Raw genomic sequence first — 13456 nt, 5'->3', positions numbered from 1 at the left:
CATTACAAAATGATCCCCACAAAAGCTTTGGTTATCTGTCACCATACAAAGTGATTACCGAGCGGTTGACTGCATTCTCTATGCCCATTACATCCCCATGACTTACTTACTTTATAACTGGAAGTTTGTACCTCTTAATCCCCTTGACCTAACTTGCCCATCCCCCCACCCCTCTCCCTTCTGGCATCCACCAGTTTGTTCTCTGTATTTATGAGTTTGTTTTGTTTTTTTAGATTCTATATATAAGTGAAATCCTACGGTATTTGTCTTTCTCTGTCTGACTTCACTTAGCATAATGTCTTCTGGGTCTATCCACAGTGTTACAAAATGGCAGGATGTCCTTCTCTCTTATGACTGAGTTACATTCCTTTGTATATATACACTGCATCTTCTTTATCCGTTCATCTAGTGACAGACACTTGGGCTGCTTCCATATCTTCTCTTGTAAACAATGCTGTAGTGAACATAGGAGTGCACCTTTGTTTTCAAATTAGTTTCTCTGTTTTCTTCAAATAAATACCCAGAAGTGGAATTGCGAGATCATAGGGTAGTTCTGTTTTTAATTCTTTGAGGAGACTCCGTACCATCTTCCAGAGCGGCTACACCGGTTTGCATTCCCACCACCAGCACGCAAGGGTTCCTTCTCCACATCCTCGCCAACACTTGTGATGTCTTTTTGATTTTAGCCATTCTGACAGGTGGGAGGTGATTGCTTCTTGTGGTTTTGATTGGCATTTCCTTGATGATGAGGGATGCTGAGTATCTTTTCAAGTACTTCTCCCTTTCAGCCTGTTCCATTTTGTTGATGGTTTCCTTCACTGTGCAAAAGCTAGAAAACACTATTTTAAAATAGTCTTTTTGGGGGCGGGGGATACAACTCCCTTCAGCTTCCCCTGGAGATGCCCAGGCCCAGTGCTCTTTGTCCTCCCAAAGTGGGCACCCCCGTCATTGGAAATGACCATTATGACCATTATCAAGATCGTCTGATGTTCTGGGCTAGGCCTTTCATGTGAACTGCTGCACCGGTCCTATAAAGGAGGCAAGAGCCCCATTTTGTAGACAAAGAATCCAGCTGAGCCACATGCAGGAGGTCCAGCGGCGAGTCGATGAGGTCAGCCACCAGGTGGAGGGCGTTCCAGCTGATCCCCCGTCTGGTGCTCCTGTGGGTACTTTACCACCGCCGCCGAGCCTCACCTCGTGCAGGGCAGGGCTCTGCAGGGAGTTGCCGCCTTGGGCTCCTGGTGCTCAGAGAAGGGCATGTGGGGCAATGGTGGCCCGAGTGAGGGGTGGCTGGAGTTTACAGCAGGCCACAGCTTTATTTACTTGAGCCTCTTTCTGTCAAGGATCTGTATGCGTTAGACCTGGAGCCCTACCGCTACTCAGGGGTGAACCTGACGGGGTTCCGGATTCTCAACGTGGACAACCCGCACGTCTCGGCCATCGTGGAAAAGTGGTCCATGGAGCGGCTGCAGGCAGCTCCCCGGGCAGAGTCCGGCCTGTTGGACGGCGTGATGATGGTATCCCAGCCAGGCTGGCCCAATCCAGGGGCACCCCTTCCTCGGCAGCCCTCCTTCCCTCTTCTGTCCTCTCTTCCCTACTTCCTCCCTGTCTCTGTCTTCCCTCCCACCACTTCCCTTCCTAAGACCTGCTCTGGATCAGCCAGACCTTAGGCTGGGCCCTGAGAACGCAAGGAATCAGACACAGCCCCACCCCCACCCCCAGAGGAGGCTTGTGAACAGGTTGTTGCAGAGTCTGGGGGTGAGGACCCGTGGGTCCTGGGCACAGAGGACTTTGAGCTGTAACCAGCTGGAGCCTAGGGAGGCAGGAAAGGAGAAGGTGGGACAGGGCCTAGGAGAACAGGAGCGATGGGTTGAGGAAGGAGGGCCTCGAAGGAGAAGGTCTGGACTGCAGAGAGGGTGGGAGCTGGCTGTCTGCCGAACAGCAGGGGCGCCCAAGCCCGACCTTCATGGGGGGCATGGACAGGGTCACCCTGGGCCTTTCCCTTGTCAGGGCCCCATAGGCCTGGTGGGGGAGGGGCAGCAGCTTGGGCTCAGGACCCTCAGGGCTGGGGGGCTGCTCTCAGGCCCTGCGCCCTCCCCTCCAGACTGACGCGGCCTTGCTGTACGACGCCGTCCACATCGTGTCCGTGTGCTACCAGAGGGCCCCGCAGATGACCGTGAACTCCCTGCAGTGCCATCGGCACAAGGCCTGGCGCTTTGGCGGCCGCTTCATGAACTTCATCAAGGAGGCGAGTATGCCCCTGCTGCCACCCCCCAGGGCCTCCTCCCTGGGGGCCTCCGGTGCTGCAGAGCAAAGGCGCGGGTGTGGGAGGCAGGCAGAGTCGATTTCCAGCCCACATGGATCCGGGCACATGGGTTCACATCTCTGAGCTTCCGTTCCCTTGGGTGGAAATGGGCTGGACGGGACCCATCTCACAGGGCGGTTGAGAGGGCCGTGGCCCTGGAGCCTGGGAGGTTCTCCGTGGGCGGTCCGAGTTGTCAGCAGGACCTGCGTGGGCTTCCCAGTGCGGCAGACGAGGGTCTCTGCCCCTGGCTGTGTGACCTTGGGCAAGCTGGAGAAGCTTGCTGAGCCTTGGCTGCCTCATCTGCAAAATGGGGTCCAAAGCGTGCCCCCTGAGAGGGATGCCAGGCAGCTGAGACGAGACCCCTGGGTGGAAAGGGCTCAGGGCAATGGCGGGGCAGTGGAGGCTGGTCGGATAATCAGCCCTCCGAACTCCTCTTCACATCCCGGGTCCTCTGGGCCCTGGCTCTGCTGGCTCCGAGGTGGTTGTGAAGTTCCATCCGTGGGGCTGATTCAGAGGAAACGGGAGCAGAAATCTGTCCTGCTGCGAGATGGCCATTGACACTCACAGTGCCAACTGATAATTCTGAAGGACTCTCCATCATCCTTGTCCTCGTAAGCTGCGGACGGCTCTTCACTGCTCCCATTTTACAGGCTGGGGAAGCTAAGGCCAGGGCCAAGCATCCTGGCGACACCGGGATGAGCTATGCGACTTTGGGTGAGAGGATTAACATTTTGATTCTCAGTTTCCTTGACTGTAAAATGGGCATAAAGAGTACCTGCCTCAGTGTTGTTGAGAAGACGGTGTGCAAACTGTACACGGAGCATCTCGCCCAGGATGTGGGCAGAGTCAAATCCTAGTAAATGGTGGATGAAGAAGGCTCGGGGAGAAGATCGGGGCAGGGTTATCCTGGGTCGGAGGGAGAGACCATGTCCAGGCGACTGCAGGTGCTGTCGAGAGAAGCCCTCAAGGAGGGTTGTAGAATGATCTCTCCGTGGCAACCACACTGGACCAAGGTGAGGCAGGCTACCTTGAGCGTTCAGTTATTCAGCAGCTAGTTATGGGCCTGCTGGGCACCAGGCCCTGGGATCCAGTGGGGCTGAGACGGACGAGCCCCTGCGTTCACCAAGCTCACAGCCCAGGGAGGGAGCAGACATGAATCGAGTCCTCGCATTCAGGGATGTAATCCCACGTGCAAAGGAAGGCAGCTCCAGGGGGGTTTATAGCAAAGAGACCCACCACCTTACATGCAGCAGACAGGGTGGCTTTCCCCAAGGGCTGACGTCCCCCTTGCTGCTTGGGAAGGGCGCTAAAAGGAATGGGGATGGGACATGGTCTGTAGAGTTTGACGCTCGTGCCTGTGGAGCTCGTCTCTGCCTCTCCCAGCTGTGTGGCTTCACACGTGTTCCTAGTCAGCCCCGAGCATCCGTTTCCTCACCTGGCAAACACCTTCTTGCCATCGTGGTGATGGAAGCATGAAGTCCTTGGCACCAGCTCCCCTCACGCCCAGAAGGGGCTCCATCTGGTGTCAGTGGTGTTGGCAGAAGAGGACCATGATGGTCCCTTCTCATCCAGCCCCTCAAAACTGCAGAGGAAGGCTGATTGTCCAGTGCCCTGAGCAGGCCTGGTTAGCCTGGGAGATCACCCGCTTGTCTCCTGGGAGCGCTGAGGCCTGACTCCTAGCCCCTGGTGCCTCCTTCCTGGGCAGGCCTCTGACGGAGGGGCCAGAGGCCCTTCTGAGGGGGTCAGTGACCCAAGCCACAACCCCGGGCCCCTTAGGAGCCACACAAAAATGCCTTTGAAGCTTCACCTATTTATTTATTTTATTTATTTATTTTTAAAGATTTTATTTATTTATTTGACAGAGAGAGACACAGCGAGAGAGGGAACACAAGCAGGGGGAGTGAAAGAGGGAGAAGCAGGCTTCCCGCTGAGCAGGGAGCCCGATCGGGGCTTGATCCCAGGACCCTGGGATCCTGACCTGAGCCGAAGGCAGACGCTTAACGACTGAGCCACCCAGGCGCCCCTGAAGCTTCACCTATTTTTTAGCTGTGTGACCTTCGACAAGCTGCTGAACCTCTCTGCGCCTCTGGTCTGCCTCTATACTCTGGAGATTTTCCTAGGGCTGTTGCAGGACGAAGCGAGTTAGGGTGTGTGTGAGCACTTAGGCCAGAGCCGAGCGCAGAGCAGATGCCCAAGAGAGGGGTACCGTTATGTTGTCTCTGTCGTCACGACTGCCATCACTGTGGCTTCTTGTTCGCTGGTGGATTTCCAGCTAACGAGTATCCCTGGGCCACATAGCTTCAGGAACCCTCACCCTGCTCACCCCTCACCCCTTGGAATTTTTGAGGCTCAGTCTGCAGCCCTGAGGGGAGCAGGTTTGTCACTGCCCACACCAGAGGAAGGGGCCCCTTTCTCCCTCTCGGGGCTGACCGGCCCGCTTTGGTGTACCTCCTCTTTCCGGGCCGCCGGCCCAGTGAGTGGCCCTCAGCACTCATGCTCTTTACAGCACCCCTTCAGGGACATCTTCGTGACACCTGCACCTTAGGGCGGTGGACACGGAGGCCCAGAGCAGCCACGTGGCTTGCCCACAGTGCCACAGCTGCCCGAGCCTGGGACCCGAGTGCCCTGCTTGAGCCCAGCACACCGTCTTCCCTCAGACCATTTCCGAGTTGCCCGTCTCCCCCATCTGACTGCGTGACAGTAAATCATTTAAAGACTTGGCATTTCCGAGAGGAGCTGGAAAATACCAGGCCGGAGTTCAGAGCGTGTGAAGCATCTTTCATTTAGCGAGTCTGGAGCGGTGGCTGGAAGGGGCGGGCAGGCCGGGAAATGTCACGGGGAGGGGCTGTCCCTGGCTCCCTGCCCTGCCCTGGCCCTGCCCACCCACCCGGGGCCCACAGGCAGTCCGGGCCCCTGCTGGCATTTGCTTCCTCTGTAGCTGACAAGGGGGAAGGCTTGGCTCCGAATGAAGGCTTGAAGGCATCTGCTGTGATTTCCCCTGGGGGCCAGGAGAGAGCCTGAGGGTACAGAGGAGGGGGAGCTGGCCAGAGCTGAGCCTTTCTGTGAAGCCATAAACAGTGGTCTTCACCTTCTCTGATCTTTTCATCTCTCTCCCCAACCCCGTTTCCGGCCCCCTGGGCTGTAGAAGCCTCTCCCACAGAACTTGGTCGTGGTGAGGCCAAGCTCTTCAGCTCTGTTCCTGCAGACCGGGCTTCGTCCCTGCACCACCATGATACAGGATTTGTATATGGCTCAGCCCCTCTTTGAGCCTCAATGTCTATGACCCTAAAATGGGGGCGACAGTGACACCCACCTGGCAGGATTGTCATGAGACAAAATCAGTGCATTCAGGGAAGGAGGTTAGCCTTCTATGACAGGATTTCTACTGAGGCCTCGGGCCCTGGCCCAAGTGACCAGCCCTAGTCCAAGGGAGCTCCATGGAAGGAAGCAACAAAGGAGTACTAATAATATAGACCACTTAGTCAGGGCGGTGTAGGCCAGGCACTTGCTAAACACTTTTTACATCCTTTTTAACACTTTTTTAACACTGAGGAAACAGGTCATTTTCCCCTTCCCGAAGCTCGGAGAGGTTAGATGATCACTTTCTGTCCAACTCCTTTTAACAGCCTCCCGGACCCCTTCCAGGCCTCACCCCTCTGCCTGAGTTAGTCTACCTAGCTGCTCCCCCCTGCACACTTCCCACGATGCCTTAGAGCTGCCCAAGTGTTTGGAGAGCCCCTCGGGTGTCACTGTGGCCTCCAGGGATCCATGATCCCATGAACTTGGGTGCCACACTGTGAGTGTAAACATGAGTGCCGGTGGCGTTGGGCCAGGGAGAGGCCCCGGAACCTTTTTCAGAACCTCCAGGGGATCCTGACCCCAGTGTGCCAAAGCAAGGACCGCGATATTCAGGCCTCCCCCGTCCACATGCTCTGGCGCCCCCTTCCCCAACCCTGTCAGCCCGCAGCTCCCCCTGGTTCCCAAGGACTCCAGGTTTGTTCTCCCAGACTCAGAAAGCTGGTGGCATTGGGGCGTTCACCTGGGTGCCCGTGGCCTCCTACCTCCACGGAGGAGGGAGAGAAAGGGCATAGCTCCAGCCCGGGTGCTGGGACCCTGGGACCCGAGCGGCAGGGTGGGCTCTCATCCACTTGGTGAGCTTGGGGGATGTGCTGGCCCCAGGGGGGCCTGCCTCCTTGTCTGTGAAATGGGGATGGCGACCTCACCTGCCTCCCCCCCCCCCCCCCCCCCCGCCAGGGCGGCAGGTTACATGCTCGGAGCAGCGGGAAGTACTGGGGGCCTCTGGGCCCCCAGGAAGGGTATCTTCTAGAAAGGAGTTGGCAAATCTTTTCTGCCACAGGCGGGAGAGTGACTATTTAGGCTTTGTGGGCCAGATGGTCTCTTTGTAACTATTCACGCCCGCAGGCACTGGGCCAGAGAAGCCAAAGACACTAAGTAAACACATGGGTGTGACCGCGTTCTCATCCACTGTTCACAGAAACAGGCCGCAGGGGAGTTGGGGTCGCCAGCCGTGGATTGCCCATCCCTGATCTGGAAGAGTGGGGCTCTTCTCAGCTCGGGTCCGGGGTATTCTCTGAACCCCGGCCTTTCTGTGCTAGCCATGTTAATGGCAATAAAAGATCACAAAAGCTGGCATTTGTTCAGAGCTCGGGTATGTACCGTGCACCATCCTAAGTATTTTATGGGATTTATCTCATTCCACCCTCGTGGCATTTTGGTACTATTACAAACTCCATTTTGTAGAGGAGGAACCTGAGACAGAGAGGTGAAGTGGAATCCCCCAGGTGGCACGGCTAACTGCGGTTGGACCCGGGCCTTCTGACCCCCACGTTCTTAACCACGACCCCGTGGAGCCGGGCTGGCGGCGGCGGTGGGGTAGCTTCTCTGTCTCCTCCGGCTCTCCTCCAAACATCTGGTCTTCCAGCCAGGGCTGGCTTGGCCCCTTGGCTTTTCCGCCTCCGCGCAGGTCTCGCCTGCCCCAGGCCGCCCGCCTGCCTTCTTGCCCCTCTCTGGGGACCCGCCACGGGCTCCCCCGCCTCATGGCTTCAAGGCGGGGGCTCAGTTGAGTGCATCTGAGATCGATGTTGTACACGAGAAGGTGCAAATGTAATGCTGGCTAAAGAGCATAATAGAATTTATGGAAATCGCTGGCTCGCACCACAGCCCGTGCAATGATGGAGGTGATTATTAATTAATCATAGTCTTGGGGGAACAGTATCAGTGCAAAGAGTAATTAAAATGAAGCATTGTACAGTTGTACCGAATGATGATTTATGAGCCCGAGGAATTGCCGCTCTGCCCTCTCCCTTCCGGCAGGCTCAATGGGAAGGATTAACTGGACGGATTGTTTTCAACAAAACCAGTGGCTTACGGACAGATTTTGATCTGGACATCATCAGCCTGAAGGAGGATGGCCTGGAGAAGGTACGTGGGCTCAGGAGAGGGAGGGACAAGACCTCGGGGGCTTGACATGCCCTGGCATGGCCTGTGCCTTGGTCCTTTGGAGAACATGAAGGCATGGTCGGGCTGGAGGGGTGCAGAACCCAGTGGCCTGGCCGTGGCCGACACCCAAACTGTCACTCTGTGAGCAAGGGCCACTGGAGATGCTTAACCTGGGAAAAGTAATGAAAGGCTCAGGGGGCAGAAAGACAGACCTGACTTTGGGTAACAGAAACTTCCAACAACGAGGGGGTGCCTACCTGGGAAGTAATGAGCTCACTGTCACTGGAGGCATTTAAGCAAAGATTAAGCAACATGGTTGCTTGTCTGGGAACTGGAGTTGGTTCTTATCCTTGGAGAGAGGTTGAAGCACATGGATTCTGAAATCCCCCCTCTTGGTTTCTAAGTCCTCAGTGATTCCAGGGGGTTTGGATGAGGATAGCAGGCCCTTTGGGGGCTGGGGCCTCCATCTGGCCACCAGCAAATGTTTGTAATGAGGCCAGTTCTGCTCTCTGGGAATAGTCCACATATTCTGTCGAGTCAGGCTGCTGGGCTGAGGAGATTCAACATTAGCCCCTAATTCTGCACATCCTTGGGGCCTTTGGGCCAGGGGCTCGGCCCCCCCGCCCCTCACACCAGGGCATCTGTCCCGCCCTGGGAATGGGGTGTACGAAGTGCAGGGAGCAAAAGCCCGGAGAAGAAGGGGCTGGCCCTGAGGTCTCTGGGCCTTCAGGATACCCTGATTACTCTCCTGTCCACCCCTGTCTACCCTGGGTCGGGCCTCTCCCTTGCATGATTTTAGCACCCAGCCCTGGCTTCTTCACCTCCACTCCTGAGCCTCCGGCCATCCTGAGTGTATACACACACACATACACACACGCATGCACACACACACACATGCACACACACATGCATGCATGCACGCAAAGCTTCCCAGCGCACAGCCCTACCCCGCTCCGCTGGTGCCCATGGTCCCCCAGCACCGAGTGAAGCTCCAGCCTCTCACCTGAGCCTTTATGGCTCTCCAAGAAATAACCCAGCCTGCCTTTCCAGACCCAGCCTCCATGGCCCCCAAAACATTCCCCACGGCCCAGCCATGCCCACTCCCTCGAGCCCTCCTTTGCCGACGTGGTCACCCTGGTTGTAGGAGTGGCCTCTGGCTCCCGGGTTCGCTCCCTCAGGCACACACTTGGCTCTGGCTGGGTTGTACCTTGTGGCCAAGTTGACTCCATTCACTTCTGAGTTTCCCCACAGACTCCCGGGGACCCCGGGCAGGGGTGTCCAGGGAAACCCCACCTTTCCTCTGCCACTCTTTCGTGCCACATACAGCATCAGCCCCTTAGGGACGGGTTGTGGCTTCTGCTCCTAAGATCAGGGAGACGAGCTGGTCCAACCTCCTCACGGTACGAGTCCTCGAGGAGCAGTCTCCTGGCTCCCGTTTAAACCCGGCAGCGCAGGGGGGCCCTTCCTGGTCCACCAGCATTGCTGCAGTGGGATCCACTCAAGTGGCGTCTCATTTTTGCTCTCTCAGCTGTCGGTCTCTGGGGCTGGCCTAAAATTCCAAGGGTGGCAATTAGCCGCACGTACACCACGGCGGCGATGCACTCCCGGGCCCGCAGCAGACCTCAGGAGTGGGTCACGAGAGCACTCCCCATCTGAGCCCATCACAGCAGCCTTCTCCCAACCAAGGACAGGGTGCCTAGAGCCAACACCCAGGGAAAGCCTTCCTACTGTCCCGGGACGAAGGCTGACCTGCACCCTCCGGAGGCTCCTGCTTGCAGCCACCTGGAGCGTGAGCAGACAGCCTCTGCAGAGCTCGGGCCTCCTCGGTCCTGACTGTCCTCACATCCCCAGGGCACCTGGGGCCTAGCAGGGCGCATGCAGCTGGAAGTCCATAGATGCTTGCAGGGGCCAGGGTTTCAGCTGCTCAGGAACCGCTGGACAGATGTCTGTGGGCCCTCCGGGTGGGCTGCTGGGGACCCTCGTGAGCTCGGCCCACTTGAGAGAAGGACCTCTGACACCGTCTGCATGTCTCTCCTCTGGGCTCGGGGGTCTGCACAGACAGAAATCCTGCCTGGAGAGGGTGCTAAGCCCAAACACAGCCACCCTGCCTCTTGTCTCGTGGCTTCTGTTTGCTAAGCCGGGTCACACTGATCCCGCCAGCTCCCGCCGGGGGCTCTGGGAGGATTAGGGCAGAATTACCCAGGCATAATTACATGGCTCCCTGCTATCAGCTTTGCGCAGCTCTCTGAATGGGATGTTTGCGTTCGGCCTCTCTGTTTAATTGATTAAGTTTCCTGAGTGCCCCCCAGCTAGGCCAAGGACAGAGTGGGCATGCCAAAACCTTCCTTGAGGGAGAGGACCCGAGAGGGGGGTGGAGCTGGGCAGCAGTGGACCTTCACGAGGCCCCGGGTGTTAGAAGGATTGGTAAACTGGATCTTCCCCGGCCTCCTCCAGCTTTGGGCCTGATAGCAACAAGCACACTGTGGGGACACAGATGATGCCACCTTGGCCACCCTATCTGCCAACTTTAGAAGTAAAACTGCAAAGCTAACTGCTTTCAAACCCAGCGGCCCTCAGGGAGGGCCCTCCTCTCTGGTCTTCTACCCCCAAAACAGCTACAAAGACCAGCTCCTGCCCAGGGAGCCTTCCTGCAGGTGACATGTCTCCTCCGCTGTAACCCATTCTGCAAATGCTTAGTGAACATCTCCCTTGCTCCAGGCCCTGCCCTGGGCTGTGGAGGGTGCATGGCCCCGGGAGGTGGCACCAGAGCGGAGACCCAGTGAGTGAGCAGCTGGGTGCCCAGCCTCTTCCCCAGGAAGAGGGGGGCCCACCAGGCTCAGAGTGCCTCTGCCCCAAGACCCCTGATTTCCTAGTGCACCTGCTCCACCCCTGGCTGAGCTGAGGTCCCTGGACTGTCTTTACGCTCACCTTCTCCTCTGCATTTTCCCCACCAGCTGTGCTGGGGTTGCCAGCAAGGGGGAGGTGGCAGAATTCTGGAGACTCGACACCTTGGGCCCTCCTCCCAGAAGAGAGGCAACAGGGTTGTCCGAAAGGTTAGCTCACAGCATGTTAGCTGTGATGATGCTCCCGAGGAAGGGGAATGAGTGAATGGTCTTGTTGGTGTGGAGAAAAGATGGAAAGACTGGGGGTTCAGCCCCTGTTTTCTGTCTGTCTGTCCATCCAGGTTGGTGTGTGGAGTCCTGCGGAGGGGCTCAACATCACGGAGGTCGCCAAAGGCCGAGGCCCTAATGTCACTGACTCTCTGACAAACAGGTCGCTCATCGTCACCACCGTGCTGGTAAGAACCTGCAGCCCCGGAGGAGGGATGGTGTGAGCCGGGGACGGGCTGGAAGGACCCAGACCGGGCACCTCTCGGGGCTACTTCGAGACTGGAAGATGGGGGGCGGGTGTGGAAACATGGAGGGTCCCTCAGAAAGCCCTCAGTCACTGGAACAGAGCAACTTGCCCGTGGTCATAGGCCAAAGACCACAGCGGGTGGCTGTCAGCGGCCTTTTCCCAAAGACAGAGTGGGCTGGTCCTCATGCCTGTGTGAGATCTGCTTGGAGGCCCATCTGCAGAGGCCTGTGTGTTTGCATTTCCCCCCACCCACCCACACACCCCTGAGTCCAAGTACGAACCACGATGGGGTAGATGGAAGGAGGTTAACCTGCCCTCTGCCCCAGGACTCAGGCCCCACCTCTTCACCTCAGTTCCCAGGGAAAAGGCCCTTCTCGCTGGTACCCCCAGCTGTGGTGGGCGCTCTGGCCACACCCAGAGAGCCCAGAGGTTCTGTGGGGAGCCCACACATGCCACAGTCCACAGTGCCCATCCGGAGAGCTCTCCTCCATGATCACTCTACCTGCCACCTCCCTCCATTCCCCAGGACTGAATAGCGCCAAGGAGTGGCTCTTGGCATCTCCCAGGCTCTTTGCATCTTGGAGCTCAGGATGGGCAGAAAGACACACCCACACCACTGGCCTCTTAACTGGCCAGTGCTGTGGCCCCTCCGCATGCACCAGCCCTTCCTGGAAGGCCTCCAGGGTGTTCAGAGACACAGCACTGCTCTTGGGGACCCAAGCTGGGCCATGCGGAGGAGAGGCAGCCTGATCACCACCCAATAACTTCAGACCAAAGACCTTTGGAGGACAATTCGGTCAGCTTCTCCTTATAATTAAGCTCATACAATACAATAAATGCAATACGAATAAAGCAAATCCTGTACAGAGCAGAGGGCTCAGCCTGGTTTGGAGTGTTCCGACCAAGTAAGGCTGCCTGGGATGGAATCAGAGAGTAGGGCTGGGCACCCGGCTGTGGGCCCTTCCACGGCGCTGGGGTATGGTTTCCCCACCTGCTTCCCACCGGGGGCAGCTCAGCTGGGCCCCACGGAATGGTCCTTTGCCCTCCCTCTCGTGTGACTCACCCGACAGATGCTTGACGGCGGGTGGTGGACACCCCAGCACCTGCAGCCCGTGGGTCTCATCCCCAGTGTCCAAGGTTGTAACCACTGAGAGGATCCACGTGAAAGGAGCCTTAACAGTGGTTCTGGATGTACTGCCGACGGAGCCAGGGTGGGGGGGCTGGGGAGACACCTGCCCCCCCCAGGTTGGGGCATGAACCCCCCCCACCCCCGAGCACCTCCCCCAACACCATACATCCTGCCTGCCTTTATTGATCAGATTTTTGTGAACTAAAAAAAAAAATAGAAAAATCAGACTGCTGAGGCCAGTAAGTCAAAAGATTTCATCAGGAACGGGAAAAATTGTAAAAAAAAAAAAACAACTAAAAAAGATTAAAAAGAAATAAACAAAAAAGAGCAAAGGAATTAAAGACTGATGAGCAACTGAAGGGATATTGATGTGGATGCAAATAGAAAAGTAGAGAGTTGAAAAGAAACAAAAAAGTTAAAGGGAAAATAATGATGAGAAAAATGAAAATAAAGCAAGAGATGAAAAGGGAAACCATCAAGGAAGACGAAAAATTAAAATAAATAATTAACAGCTCCAGCTAGACAAGGTAAAAAATGTAAAACCAAAATGTCAGAAAGCAAGAGGATAAAAGTGTGACAAAGCTAAAATATAAAAGGGTAAAAATAAAATAATAAAAAGGTGGTAAAAGATTAAAAACAGAGCTGCATAAAATGTGAGCTATAAATAAAACACTTTGCACAAGACGAGATTAACAAAGGTAAAACTAGTGCGCTCGGAGAGATTAGGAAGAAGGGTGATGACGTGGGCCCAGATGATTCAGCCACAAAACAATGCCCTCAAGTGAGTGGCAGGGTAGACGTAATATGCCAGAAGGATACGGGATACACACACCTTTAAAGACCATGGGTATGCATTTTATTAAAATGGCAGCAGCCTGATTTCAAGGGCATAAAACCCTTCTGCAAAGGTGCTCGGGATTTGTTTATACCGCAGAGGCAGGATCCAGCAGACATCCTATGCCCTTCTTGAAGCTTCTTGGTCAACACTCGCAGCTTCTTGCAAAGGTCCAGACCTGATGCACTCAGTCACTTGATGGAAGTCCCACTCGCAGCTTCCGGCTGGCTCTCAGGCACCCCTGGGGATAGGGGAGGAGAGAAACCCCCTTGGCGCACGGCCTGCACAAAGCTCCATCTGTCCCACTGCCTCTCATCTGGGCGAACACTAGCTCAGCAGCAGTGTGACCGGGATGCAGGGGCAAGACTGT

General features: G+C 56.3%; 1 protein-coding gene across 1 annotated transcript in view; it reads left to right on the top strand.

Annotated features, from left to right (window-relative positions):
- The first annotated feature begins 1081 nt into the window (after positions 1–1081).
- Positions 1082–13456, top strand: part of GRIK3 (glutamate ionotropic receptor kainate type subunit 3) — a 57044-nt gene continuing 44669 nt past the window's right edge. The window contains exons 1-5 of the mRNA XM_044913828.1: positions 1082–1162; positions 1344–1517; positions 2105–2248; positions 7640–7747; positions 10950–11063. Coding sequence (XP_044769763.1) covers positions 1082–1162; positions 1344–1517; positions 2105–2248; positions 7640–7747; positions 10950–11063 — 621 coding nt within the window. The remainder of the gene's footprint in view (positions 1163–1343; positions 1518–2104; positions 2249–7639; positions 7748–10949; positions 11064–13456) is intronic.

The sequence above is a fragment of the Neomonachus schauinslandi genome, chromosome 4 (genome assembly GCF_002201575.2).
Source record: "Neomonachus schauinslandi chromosome 4, ASM220157v2, whole genome shotgun sequence".
NCBI classification, from domain to species: Eukaryota; Metazoa; Chordata; class Mammalia; order Carnivora; family Phocidae; genus Neomonachus; species Neomonachus schauinslandi.
Note: the sequence above shows the minus strand (reverse complement) of the source record. Positions and strands in the feature narration are given on the sequence as shown.